The following is a 14,318-nucleotide window of genomic DNA, read 5'->3' on the forward strand; positions in this document are numbered from 1 at the left end:
CATATAACTGAAAATAGAGAGCTGAAAAGAAGGGGCAGTCTTTGTTTAAATTCAGCATTGTATTTTTTGACAGCCTAAATACACTGCACACGTGACGTGCACAGCAAGGCTCATACTTTTCTAGAAATGTCATTGTGATACTTCCTCAACAGCTCACCCCCCACCTGGGATTAACCAAGGACTTGTGGATTAGGAGAAGAGACAAGACACTAGAATTAAACCAAATATTAAAAGCAAGTTCCTATTTTAAGTCTAAAGCTGTAACAGGAATATATAAACTTGCACTAATGTTTACAAGTAAAGTTTTAAGTTACCAGTTTGTGATAAACAAGTCAAACAATCAACTAGATTACGTGTTGCAGGCTGTTTCTTCCAATTACTCACCGCTTCTTACCTTTCCTTTATCTGAGACTGATGACAGCTGGGGTGAGGTAGAGAAATCAAAGCCCAGGATCAGAAATCAGTTTTATAAAGCTAACAGTGAGTTCTTGGTTTTGCCAAACAGAACACAAGAATAATTTTAAACAGTTCTCTAGACCACAGAAATGCCATGCAGAGCACTCCCTGTTCCCATGGCACACATTCAAGAAGGAAGTTATCCTTGAGATAATAAGTAGTGTCAGGAATTGCCCATCACCACCTTTCCTCAGAAGAACATAAAAGGGGGGGAACCTTAAATCTGTTATCACTTGTGTTAAGAAGCATCTTGCACTGCACATCTTGAAACCTGACAAAACATTGACTATTGCAATAAGAGCAGCTTATTCCAGTTAGATTAGATTAGCAGTCTTACACAAGTGTTGCAAAAAAGTTTAGAATGTGACATGACCCCCTTTTTTGAAGAAAAACCCTTTACCAACATCTCCTAAAATAAACCATTTATTGAGAAAAAACTTTTTTAAAATTTCATTAATTAGCCTTGTGCATAACAAATCTGAAGCTTGCCAAAAACAAATAAACAAAAAAACCAGTAAAAGTTCACAGTCAGTGCACTCAAACAGATTAAAAAACAAGGTCCATAACGCCTGATAACACTACAGCATTTTTCTGAACCTAAAGAGTTCAAAAATACTACATATTAACATTACAGTTCTCAATCAAATGAGAAACAGGAGAAAGAACAAAAGGTATGGTCCATATACAGTAGTAATGGCACTTTCACTGAAACATGCAGCTTCTTCCAACTTGCGGACACCGTCACGTGAGCAACATGTGCCATGTAAAATGTACAGGAGCAGCAGAGAAAGTGACGCCCGTCACTTGTGCAGTCTTCGTTAAGGTCAACTTTTATACTGTTTCTCAGCACAGTCTTTATGTAAATATTACATACAGTAGTGATTAAAATCTTGTCAGAACAAAAAAGGCCAGAGACTGAGTAACTTCATTCTTCGTCTGTGCAAACCTGTGAAGGAAGCAAAAGGCAGTTACTTCAGTGGTCTCCGTACTGCAGCGAGAAGATGACAACAAATCAATTTCTTAAGCACCTTCAAACATCTTTGAAGCTTCTTCCTTCTCCCTTGTTACACAGATAATGCATAACAAGCATTTATATGCAACAGTACTGCCATTCCCACTGTCACCATGCAAACCTTAGGTGCCTAAAGCCCTGTTTTGCCTCTGTGATGGAGGGGATCTGGCTACAGTTGCCCTGATGAGGAATGGGTATGATGATCTCAAACACACTATTACTGAACCAGAGCACCAAAGTGAACAACTTTGTGCTGGAAAATGGGACAGAATTCAATAACATTTGTACTTCTTCAAAGAAGTTACTAATCTACTTCAATTTGTAGCTGTGAATATTTGCCTATTCTTAAAGAAATACACCACAGTTCATGCAAGAACTGCAGACTGTTACACCAACTGCCAGATGAACATTCAATATGAACTTAAGTTCAAATCAAAACTTAAAGCAGACCCTTACACAGAAGGATGGTGGAGTTCTCTATCATGTGCTGGTTTCACTTTTTATGGAGGAGGCCTTTATCTCTAGAAACCTGTACATAGGTACTTGCTAAAGTTTTCAGCACAGAGCCCTTCAGATCCAATGAGCTACCACCGAGTTGAAGCCTGACTAGTCTTTTCAACATAAAGATAATGCATATCAAAACAGCTGTGAAAGTTCATTGCATGGTGCACAACCAGGTCCTATAGTCAAATGTTTGCTAAAAACATCACATGTGCTTCTGGAAAGTTTCCACACCACGTTTTCTGGACAGCGTCAACTTGATACCAAGCCCTGTGGCATCGCTGCAAACAATGAAGCCAACTAAAAGCTGCTTCCGATTCCCATCTGCAGTTTTTGTAACTGAAGTCATCAGACAAACCTTGACAAAAGGATGATCGAGGAGCTGGCTGGCCGTCCACCTCATCTTTGGGTCACTTTCCAAGCAGTGGCAAAGGAAGTCTTTCCCTTCTGGGCTCACTTTGTCAGGAATAGGAGGTTTATGACCCATCCCCACTTTATACATGATCTGGAAGTTGTGCTCATATTCATGCCAAGGCCTCTGCAACAGGTAACAGCATTGCTAAGTGCAAGCTTTAGTGAGTAACTTGCTATCCACTAGAGCATGTATTTCTGTACTCCATGAAATTAAAAACCACCCCATTACTTGCAGACTTACATGTGACAAATTGCTGAGAGTGGGACCAGAATTTGCAGAGAAACTGCTAAGAACAGTTTGCATTTTGTCAGCACATGAAACATCCCTACCTTGCCAGTGACCATCTCTATAACAACACAGCCCAGGCTCCAGATGTCTGCTGCACGTCCATGTCCCTCTCCTTTAGCTCTAGTAATCACTTCTGGAGCCATGTATGCTTTGAAACAACATATATGATGCCATCAGTTCATACAGCAGAAGGAACAGGATATATCAAGTGACTAACTCAGTAAACCTTTTTAATACATCTGTAATGAACTACTACTCAGCTTTTCTTGCCAAGTTTTGCCATTTGCTAGCTTCTTGTTCTTTGACACATTTGCAGCATAAATGTTTTTCAGTTTGAAAAGTGATAGTGAAAATGCTGCTACACTACATGCTTTCAGTTATTGCCCTTTTTTGAAAATAGATTAAGCAGCTCTTCAGTAAGAAGAGTACTGTTTCAGTAAGACTGCAGAGAAAGATACAACCCCAGAAAACACAAGCTCCAGCATCTTTATGATTACCAGATAAATACAGTGTTATCTGTCCTGTTATACCATTCACTGATTGTCTGGCTTCTGGATATAAAGCAGAACTAGCTGAGGTAAAATCAAGTTTCCCTGAAGCACAAGGTTTTACTCCAGCCCAGACTTTTGGCAAAGATATCTTCTTTTATGGGTAAGTCGACAAGTACCTGCATAGCACAAGCTTCCTTACCTGCAGTCCCCAAGGTACTGTTCACTTCTCCAGGCATTGTCTGGGTATTGTTCTTCAGCTTCACTGAGCAGCCAAAGTCTCCTAGTTTAATCAGTCCAGATGAGGTAAGAAAGATGTTGGCTCCTAGGAAACACAAAGAAACACAGTAACACTTGTTTAAACCAGAGCTGAATTGAGGAATGAGGGCTTCTCAATATATATACCCTTGGAAATTACACAGTGGATGATAGCTGAATTCACACTTAGTAGATCTTTAGCTGTGGATTAAGTGTAGAACATGATAGATGTTTTGGTGGGTTTGTGTTATCACAGAACGTACTGGAAGTTGACAACAAGTGTTCAAAACACAAAGCAGTACGGCAGGTAAATTCAACAGCTTTCTGTACAAGGTTGTTACAAGAAATTACTCCTCCAGGAATACAGGAGTTCCAGCACTTCTCCTTGTGAGTGTTAAATCTCCCACCAGCCATCTTTTCAGTTCTGCTGAGTCAAGACAGAGATACCATACTTGTCATCAAAAACAGTGTGGCCAGTGGGACCAGGGAAGTGATTGTCCCTCTGTACTCAGCACCTAGTGTGGCTGAACTGTATCCAGTTCTGGGTGCCTCACTTCAAGAAGGACACTGAGGTGCTGGAGAAACTTCAGAGCTGGTGAGCAGTCTAGAGCTCAAGTCCTATGCAGAGCAGCTGAAGGAGCTGGGGTTGTTTAGCCTGGAGAAAAGGAGGCTCAGGGGAGACCTCAGGACTCTCTACAACCACCTGAAAGGAGGTTGTAGCCAGGTGGGGATTGGTCTCTTCCCCGAGGCAACCAGTGACAGGATGAGAGGACATAATCTCAAGCTGCACCAGGGGACATTCAAGTTGGACATCAGGAAGAATTTCTTCACTGAAAGGGTGGTCAGGCTGCCCAAGGATGTGGTGGAGTCACCATCCCTGGAGGTGTTCAAGGGATAACTGGATGTGGACTTACTGCCATGTTCTAGTTGGTGTGGTGGTGGTCGGTCAAAGGTTGGACTCTGTGACCTTAGAGGTCTTTTCCAACCTTATTGATTATATGGTCACAGGGAAAATGGAGCAAAATGGAGCTTAGAGCACTTTATTACATACACTACGAAATGCCTACTCCTATTGCACTCTACTTCCTGAGTAATTTTTGGAGGAAGGCTACTGTTAAAATAGCTGGCTATACTGCCTGCTTACCCTAGAATGAAGTTTCTAGGATAGTTAAAAATCTCCAAGGGGAATCTGCAGTTGGCTTCAAGTCACTTGCTCAACATAACACTGCAAAATAAGCGAAGTGGTTTTGACAACCTGTGGTTCTCTTTCACTCAACATCCTACCAAAATGCATGTTGACAGCCAACAGAAAACAGAGCAGAAGTTCACTATATATGTCAGGCCAAAGCCTGGATTCTGCAAGTATCACAATGAAGCCACAAGTAGGTTGCAAGTATCACCTGGCAGAAACAGCTTCAGCTGTGATCTCTCTTAAGATGGATGGTATGCACAGAAGAAAAGTGTAGAATTTATTCCTATTCTAGGAAAATATTCCTAGAGTAGAATTCCTACTCTAGGAATAGGTAGATGTTGGGGATTTCATCACACCTAGCCTCTTCCCAAGTCACACAAAAGATTAATTCAAAAATGGTTCATGTGAATAAACCTTCCAAAGTTTCTCACTTCTGTTCCACCTTGAACATAGGTCAGTGCAGAAATTCTTGGCTGCTCCTCCTTTGTGTTGTCTTAGTTAATGACTTTTTCCAGTTACCTTGGCTAGGTATCCCCAAGATATTCAAAAAAGATCCTCAAAAAGCTCAAGTTAAAAAAGGCAGTGCAGGGTCAATGATGCCAAAATCCTGCCCATTTCTCAAAGGGCTCTCTAACTATTGTGAGAATGGTTGATAACTATTTCGTCCAAGAGGAATTACACAGAACTGCAATTAAAGAAGGAGCAAAATGATTAACAAAAATAAATTCCAACCTTTAAGTATTGTAGGCTTTTACAAGTTCTGAAAGAAGAACTAAGGTTCAGGGAATACAACTCTTCTGCACATTGTGTCCATAGGTTTTCCACTTCCAGCATTCAGATGCCTACACACACACACACCAGAGTTCTTTGGCTAGATTCTTCATTTTGCTATCAGAGGGACATACATGTCCAGAGTCACCCTGCAATCACAGGCATGTGTAATGGAGCTGGGTAGATCATCCCTCAGTTTCCTGAATGAATGAGAATCCAGAAACACACCAAAGGAGTATAAGAAGGCAGCTTCGTGAGACATTAAGACTCCTGGCATTAGAAGAGTGACACCTGCTTTTTCCTTTGAACTACTGACAACAGCTTTTCTAATGATTTTCAAGCAGTTGCTTGTCAGAGAGAAAGTAGGCGCACTTAGCCCAAAGAGCTTACAAAAAATAGCCATCACTAACAAACACTTTTTCAAGGATGTTTTGGAAACCTATGTTTCCATTCCTCAAGAAAGCCACGTGAAAATTTCAGAAGGCTACAAAAGCAGTTTTCAACTACCTACAGTGGGTGGAGCCTGGTAGTGCTACAGTGCAACAATCTCTCTTCTAAGTCTAATGCCATTGGCATAATTTTGTTTCATACAGTTCAGAACCTACTTCTAAGGCCTTTCAAAACAAAGTTTGTCCCTTTTAATAAAAAGTGCTTACAATTCAGCATAAGTGTTACCATGAAAGCTCCTGTGAGCCCTCTTCCTGAAAGCACCTGGAACTGTTAAATGGAACAAAGCACTAAACTAAAGTTTCCCCAAGAAGAAAGAGACAGCACTAGAAGATTCATGTTGCTGACACTTTATGTCAGCTGAATAAGGCTTCCACTGGATGTGTTGTCTGCTGAAGCCTCTGTTTTGCAAGATGCTTGTTCAGAAACCAAGACCAGACTCTGGAAGGAGTCTTTAAAAGGGTCTCCTTCTTAAAGAAACCTGCACAGAATCCAGCAGGACCTCAGTAAGAGGAGAGCAGACAAAAGGGCAGTACTTTGAGGATGGCCAATGCTTTTTAGTTTTGACAGTTAATGCTACTGGGAATGTAACAAAATTCCTACCATATCTGCACAGTTAATGGGCAAAATTAAGCCAGAGACCACAACTGATACAGCAGAAAGGCACCGCATGTCCATCTGTTCCTTCTCTCCCCCTACACCAACACTATCAAAAGCATCTTCATTGGATGTACTTGGCAGAGGCAAGAGGTTGCCTAGTTCTGCACAGCCCTCCTGCTGTGATACCACAGCAGGACAACCTTCTGGGCAAACTGCAAACAAAGAGCTAATGTCAGAAGCCATACTCCTGCTAGAGAAAACAACAGTCATGACCTAAACCATTTAAATTCAAAGTTTCACGCCCTGTACCTCTGCCAAATCAGCCCCATAGTAAGCACAGTGAAAACTGCACTAGCATGATGGTCCAAAGGGTTTGGGGGAAATCCTGTGAGTCCAAAAAGCAGTACCAAAAGCCCCACTAAAGGCTGTGGCATAATTCCAGAAAAAGAGGAGCTCATAGACATTTCTCAGCCAGTGCTTAAGCAGTGCAGTAGCCAAACTGATTCAGGAAACAAGCAGGCCAAATGCTACTCCTGGATGAGAAAATCAGCTTTGGCATACTCTTTTACTTAGTCTCTTTGAAAGCATGACACATGCCCATAGCCTCCTCTTGAACAGTTTTTTGTCTCTTGCTGAATGACCTTCCTTGCCTTGTGCTCATCAGGAAGACAGGAATGGCAGGAGTTCTGAGCTAACAACAAAGTTAACAAGAAGACAGTAACACAGTAGCAGTCTGATGAAGACTTTTTGGCCTGGACTATCTCATTCACAGGTTTCTGATTTACTAAAGCTTCAGATACAATCCCTTTTCTGTATTCATGCTGAAAGCACAATCCAAGCACTCTTCAGGAATATGCCCTTCTCTCCTGAAGAGAATGCACGAGGCATGGTCTCATTAATTCTTCTCAGTTCAGCACTTGAGACCACACCTTGAGTGCTGCAACTTGCTTTTAGGCTCCCCAGTAAAAGATAGACAATGACATACTGGAGCAAACCCAGGAGAAGTGGCATCAAGATGGTCAGAGGGCTGGGGCACACAGCGTACAAGGAGAGGCTGCAAGATGGGTTTGTTTAGCTTGAAGGAGGGGGAGTGTCTGCACGGAGGAATTTATTGCTGTTTTCAGCTGGGTAATGGGAGGACAGCAAGACTATACAAACAGACTTTTTCCTCAAGGGCACACTGTAAAATGATAACACAACAGCAACCTTTGCAAATTCCAGGGAGGTATCAAAATAAGTTTCTAACAACAGGGATAGGTCAATCATTGGAAGAGAGCATCTCCATCCCTGCAGATACACATATCTCAACAATGAATAATCTGATCAAATTTGGCATTGAATCTGATACTGAGGCTGGACCTGTTTAGAACAGAGAGCTTGACTAGATGTCCACAGGTTCCCTTCAGCATTAACTATTCCACCCTTCTCAATCACTGCGCAGAACAGCTTCCTGACAAAAATTGAAGTAATTCCAGCTGATGAAACTGGGTTTAGCCACAGGGGTTAAAATTTAATACCCAGATAAAGATTAAAAGAGTATCCTAAAAGTACTATCTTCTGCTACATACTAGCACCACCTACTTTTCACATGGATGCAGATTAAGCAAAAATAGTGCAGCCAAATGTAACAACAAGCCAACATGACCCTCAGTTTGCCCTCACAGCCACAGGTTGTGGCAAACCAAGGTTTTTGGCAGTTGAATCTTGCTGTATTTTTCACCCTCATAGAGCTGGATGCCACAATAGCATCTGAAAGACAATGGTGGCACAAAGGGACACTGCTAACCAAAAGACTATTTTTGAGCACACAGTGCTTGCAGACACCAACTGTAGGATACAGATAAACAATTACTATAAGAATTGTTTATCTGCTGCTAGAAGAAACAGATCCACAGTAATGTTTAGCAAACATGCCATGAGAGATGTAGTGTAATCTGACAGCAAGATTTTCATAGGAAAGCAGTTTTAACAGTCTGATACATCATTCTTCCCTATCAGAAAAATAAGAGTACCTATCTACACAAGAACTAAAATTAAAAACAAAGTGTTCTTTACTGCTGTTAGCCTGAAAATTTGGGGATGCAATGTTAGCATAAAAGGAGACAGAGCAAAAGCCTTCTAGTGCAACATCAGGTATCCTTTGTAAAAATACCCTCTGTGGTCTGTCTTCATGTTCTGTCACAAAGTTTCAGGAAGGTCTGTACACAGATGTGTCTGCAGTGACCCTCTGTTTAAAACTGCTGTTACTCTTAAGAAACTCCCCAACATTTGACAGGAGGAACCTGTTGCAACAGAAATGCCCTCAGATAACACCCCATTACAGTTCTGTTAAACAGCTCTTTTCACTTCATGCATTTCCCTGAAGAGAAGACCTATTTGGAAATATATCCAGATATCAGCAATGACACTGTGCAGCACAAAAGAAATCCCTGTCAGCCAGCCTTAGATTGTGATCACAACGAGCTTCCAGGAGAGAGTAATCCAGCTAAGCATAACCTGGACATGGAATGATCAAGAAAAGGGCAAAGGAGGGCACTGGGGCACTGTGAAAAGCACAAAGGGAAATCCACAACTGGAGAGAAACCTTTGGTGAGGAAGGAGAACCAGAAAAGGTAAGATTGCTGGGGAATGGGAGTGAGGGAAAGTGTTTTCTAGGAAAAAAAAAAAAGCCAAACTGACTCAAGAGTGGCCTACCTGGGTGGAAGGCCTCTGGATCGTAGATAGTTCTTTAGTTCTTTTCCCAAATGAGAAGCACGAGGCCAAAGGACCAAGAGCAACTGGGAACCTCCTACACTGCTGCGGTGATTCAAAACCCTGTGAGCAAGAGGGACATAGAAACCCAGCATCGTTGGGTTGCACTGCCTTGCCATAAAATGAGCATTCACAGGGCACATTGTGTGCATTGTTTCCTCTGCCTTTGGTTAACTTTCTGCCACTGGTGAGCAAAGTATGCCAGACTAACAAAACCAAGATAACTAGACATGGAGGATGTTGTTGGAAGGCGCAGACAAAGAAAAATGAACTTGGAATGAGGACTGACACTGAGTGCCTTAAACACATGCCAAAACCAACCCCCCTTTAGTTACTGTAGTCCACATCTGCTCATTTTGTAAGCAAATACTGACAGCCAGGCATGAGAAGATAAATGTATGGAAAAAACCACTAGGTAAGTAATTTTAAGATATCCCTTTAACTTCTTTTAACAAGGCTTTTATTACTACTTTTAATTACTACGTTTAAACTCTTTGGGAAAATGGAATCACAAGGAAAAGTTCTGATGCTCAATTCTAGCACTGTATACTGCTTGTCAGCTCTAGAAAACACCACTGTTATTTGCACAGACAAGAAGAAAAACAGCATAACTCAGTACATTATTACTAAAAATGCAGTGACTAATAATTAAGATTGTTTTAACAAGTGTCCAAACTCAACAACCTCCAGAGAAAATATATAAATCATGGGCACAATTTATGAGTTTGAAATGACAACTGTGAATATTTTTTATGATCTACACTTAAAAAAAAAGAGCATGTAACTAGCCAGTAATTTGTAAACTGAAAAGTCAGTGGAAGGCTTCATACATTTAATGGCTGCATAAATAATGCACACTAAATCTGCAAATATATTCCCCCATTCTTTCCCCTGCTCTCATCTACCACACTGAAACAACAAGATTACCTTTTTTGGTTAACATTACCTTTAATGTCTCGATGAACAATACCATGTTCATGTAGTACATTGATAGCAATCGTGATTTGCTTTGAGTAGAGCCTAATGACATGCTCCTGAAGGCCCAGTTTTGATACTTCCTCCAGAGTGCCCTCATCACAGTACTCCATGAAGATGTACATTTCTTCCTGTTGTGGGAACCAAACCGGATTTGATTGGATATAATTTTTATTTTTTTTTAAACACTGAATTAGGACCAAGTTTTCCTTACATCCTTTGTTGTTCATGAAAAGACCAAAGAAAATATCATGTAATGTTTTAATGGAAGTATCTCTTACCATGGAATATCTAATAAATCATCTCTTCAGAACTCTATTCTCTCTGGCATGTTGCAACCTAATATATTCTATTGCACAGCTATGGAAAATTTCTGCTACATATCTATCTGCATCATTTGTACATAACTGCTAGTATTTGGGTGTATAAAAATACATTACTTTGGCATCAACCAAAAGACACTTGGGAAATCTTGCAGGTATATTACAGAGAAATCCAAAAAGATCCTTGGTTTATTTAGAAAAAAGAAAAAACAAGCTAAATGATATTTTGGGCTTGGTTTTTATCCCCTCTTTCTCCCAGTTCCTGCAACATCATGTGTTGATTGCTTAATTGCTTGGGATGGGCAAGTTTTTGTTGTTTTCTGTGGCTTGAACAAGTACACCAACTCTAACTCACTTTAAGGAAAAGTCAGGTTACTGTTCCCATTCTCTGCCTCCAAGCCCAGCTGCTTTCAGCCAGACTCAATTAAAATAAAAAGATGGAAAAGACACTAAGCTCTTAGAAACTATTCTGAGAAACCAATGACCCAGTGGCACAGACATCCAAATTTGTGGCCCAGGGTAGAGAAATGCAGACAGAAAGCAGCCTTTGTCCCCTTTTAAACCAGCAATGGGTCAGCAAATCTACTAATTCATATTGAGCAAATCAGTCAGATCCACTCAGCACTTCCCAGCCAGACACCAGGACTCAAGACCCCCAGCATAAGTGGGAAGAGCATGTGGGAAGCAGAGAATAATAAAAAGCTGGGTATCTCAGCACACAACTCTGGAATCCAGCTCCATAAGAAAAACACATTTCATTAGTTCTGCTGCTCAAGCAAGAATACTTGTTTTTTCATTCTAAAGACATGCTAGCTGAATTCCAATACTTGTCTGGCATCAAGATTTAAATGCCAGCATAAAATTTTTCCAAGATTTAACATTATATGATACTGGTACAACCTTTGCTACTAACAGTGACAGGTTTAGGCTATCTACACAAAGAAGTTACCATTCCATATATGATATAGCTTGCTTTTAGAGCAGTTCAACAGAGTAACAGCATAGAATAGCTACACCATTACTCACTTTATTCACTTATTGTGAGCCTTCTCTGTTTATGTACCAGTTCCAAAAATTTTCTCCAAACTATGTTTCAGAGGTCTCGATATTCAGAGAAAAAAAGACACACTGCTATTCACAGAAACAATCAGACAATTAGGATGAACTAGAATGTTCTCATGTAAAACCTCCAATAACACAAAGCTCTTAATATTTCCTCTGCCATATAAAAAAGCCCAAATTTATGTTTTCTTACCCTGTGGAGCTCCACACCAAAATAACGAACCAGATTAGGGTGTTTGATGCCTTCAAAAATCTTCAATTCATCAGCTGTTTCTTTGATGGTTTTGTGATCATTAGGTTGAAATCTTATCTGCAAGAAGATTTGTCGTCATTTTCTTATTATTTGACATTAATAAGAAACAAAAAAAAAAAAAGAAGCAAACAACCCATCTTAAACTCAACACAAACCAAAAAACACTGGGGGGGGGGGAACTTTCTTCTGTTTCCTTTTTTTTTTTTTTTTTAAGAACAAAGTGCTGTTACTTAAATGTATAAATACACATATGTGCAGATATACATCCCTTCCAAGCTTGCCTTCTAGCTTAAATGTGGTAGACAGACACAGTACAAGAGAATCTGAAAGCAACATCAGTGAGAGCTATCATTCAAGAAGGACTAATTGCCAGGTACTTCATCACTGGAGATTCTAAGGGATTTCTTTGGGTCTTCTTCAGTGAGAATGAGGGAGCTACAAGGAAAAGGTGTGGCAGGGAACAAATAAAATCAAAGTTTTTCATGAAAGAAACAGGTTTTCATTACTTCTCCTACCATATGCTGTGATGGATTGTTCATGGAGAAAAAAAGTTACCAAGTCTTCTGAAAAACTGATTTAAAGCTTCTGATCACACAAATAAAAGCAAAATGAATAGCAAGTTACAGAAGATGCTCCTTTTACCATACTGTCAAAAGCAGAAGCTTCATTAATTGAGTGCAGGACAACTGCTAAAGAAATAAATGCACATATTTTGCCTTCAGTTGCTAGGATGTTATGATTGTTGGGTTCTGTGTAACAATTCCAGGATACAGTTTTTACTCAAACAGTGGTAAAATTAAATATATGAAGATTATAAAAAGGTGACAAATGACATTCAAGTATTTTATGTATTTCCTAATACATGCTTGCAATACTGTACATTTGTAGTAGAGCTTGTCCACCATAATTTGAAGCAATTTTAATGACACTATGATTAAGACAGTAAAGTCTGAAGAAATCCTGGGGCAAGGGCAGGGGAACACAGTGTTTTTAACCAGTTTAAAAATAAATCAATCTTCTCTCAAGTTATTCTTTAAGAAATTCAGAAAAGCCTTTTATTTGGGAAGTTGCAAACAGTTTGCATGCAAGCCTATATTTAGCCTACTAGTGAAATGTCTGTCAAACAAGGTGTATTTATAAACTTACTTGAGCTTCTGCTCAAGAGCGCACACATGCTAATCTGTAAAAAGCATCTGCATCTAGAAAGCAATTTTGAATTACAGAAACAGAGTGCTACTGATGGGGGGGAATGTTATTTCATCAGGAGACAAAAAATTTAACAACAACAAAATTCCAAGTGTTGGTATTAGTCAGTGAATAAGTATGGTACAAGAAGTTAAGCACAACCCCACTCCTGCTTTTTCACACACTGGAAATCACGTAAGTATTGCGTGTGTGGAAGAACTGGCTCATAAAATCTAACTGCTGTAGCATCCAATGCTGGCATGGTAACTGTTATGAACAGCTGACACTCACAGTTGTCTGAAGATGTAGAAATGCATTAAAACCATATTTTTTTTCAAAAAGAAAGGTGTTGTAGGGGAAAAACAAATCTCTACACCTACACAGCTTTACTTCTATCCTGAAAATCAGATTTTCTGTACCCACCAGGTTAGTCAACAGTTTTGTGACTCAACCTAGCTCACTTAAACTATAGGAAAAGCTGAAAAACATATAATGTCACACTTCCTACCTTTTGCTCTAAGGAACGAAGAAAAATGTAATAAAACATGAGAGGAAACACTGCAAAGTAAACTACAAGTTTGTGTACAGTCTTCGCTAATATTTAAAAATTACTGAAGATCTCTTAATGGGAGTTCACATATATTAAGCAAGCATTCATTAAGTTCACAACATCCCTATGAGATGAGTAAGAAACGCATTATCCATTTTACATAAATTTAAATTGAAAGCTATAGGGTGAAAGAAGAAAGCTTTAAGCAACTGCAACTTATGGAGGAAAAAGTGGTAAGAGCAGCTGTGGCCACATGAAGAAAATATGTCTTCCCATTCTTTCCCAGTTAGCTCACAACAGTGTCCAGAAACCCTCAATGCGTGCTAAGTCATATATACATGTAGTTTAGGAAAAAAAAGCATGGGCAGCAGTGATTCTTGTATACACAGTACTCACTTCCTTCATAGCCATCAGTTCTCCAGTGTCAACACTGATACAGGTATAGACCTTCCCATACTGGCCTTCACCTGCAAAATTAAAATAAGAAAAATTAATTACACTACATTTACTAAGCAACAGGTACATCAACTGCAATAAGAAAACATCACTGAAAACAGCTTGTCAACATTCTTTACCTGTATTTTAATTTAAAACTTCAAGTAGCTTTTAACTAACAACTAATACCACATTCATCGACCTGAATTCAAGTTGATTAAAGGTAAAAACACATTAACAGGCTGACCTGAAAGAAAACTTCTCATGAACATAAGGATTTCCCCCCAAAATCCCAAGCCAGAGAGTAAAAAATGATCATATGGGGGAAACAAGATTGGTGAATTAAATCCCAAAGT

General features: G+C 39.7%; 1 protein-coding gene across 6 annotated transcripts in view; it reads right to left on the reverse strand.

The window, feature by feature from the left end:
- Window positions 1–863: 863 nt before the first annotated feature.
- The window catches only part of MAP3K4 (mitogen-activated protein kinase kinase kinase 4), a 68,953-nt gene continuing 55,498 nt past the window's right edge, over window positions 864–14,318 (reverse strand). For all 6 annotated transcript variants that reach the window (XM_064648984.1, XM_064648983.1, XM_064648985.1 and 3 more), the window contains 7 exons: window positions 13,924–13,994; window positions 11,733–11,849; window positions 10,126–10,285; window positions 3,363–3,485; window positions 2,714–2,820; window positions 2,328–2,507; window positions 864–1,402 (listed from right to left, as the gene is read on the reverse strand). In XM_064648984.1, coding sequence (XP_064505054.1) covers window positions 1,382–1,402; window positions 2,328–2,507; window positions 2,714–2,820; window positions 3,363–3,485; window positions 10,126–10,285; window positions 11,733–11,849; window positions 13,924–13,994 — 779 coding nt within the window. In that variant the 3' untranslated portion in view covers window positions 864–1,381. The remainder of the gene's footprint in view (window positions 1,403–2,327; window positions 2,508–2,713; window positions 2,821–3,362; window positions 3,486–10,125; window positions 10,286–11,732; window positions 11,850–13,923; window positions 13,995–14,318) is intronic.

Source organism: Pseudopipra pipra, chromosome 3, assembly GCF_036250125.1.
Source record: "Pseudopipra pipra isolate bDixPip1 chromosome 3, bDixPip1.hap1, whole genome shotgun sequence".
Classification (NCBI taxonomy): Eukaryota; Metazoa; Chordata; class Aves; order Passeriformes; family Pipridae; genus Pseudopipra; species Pseudopipra pipra.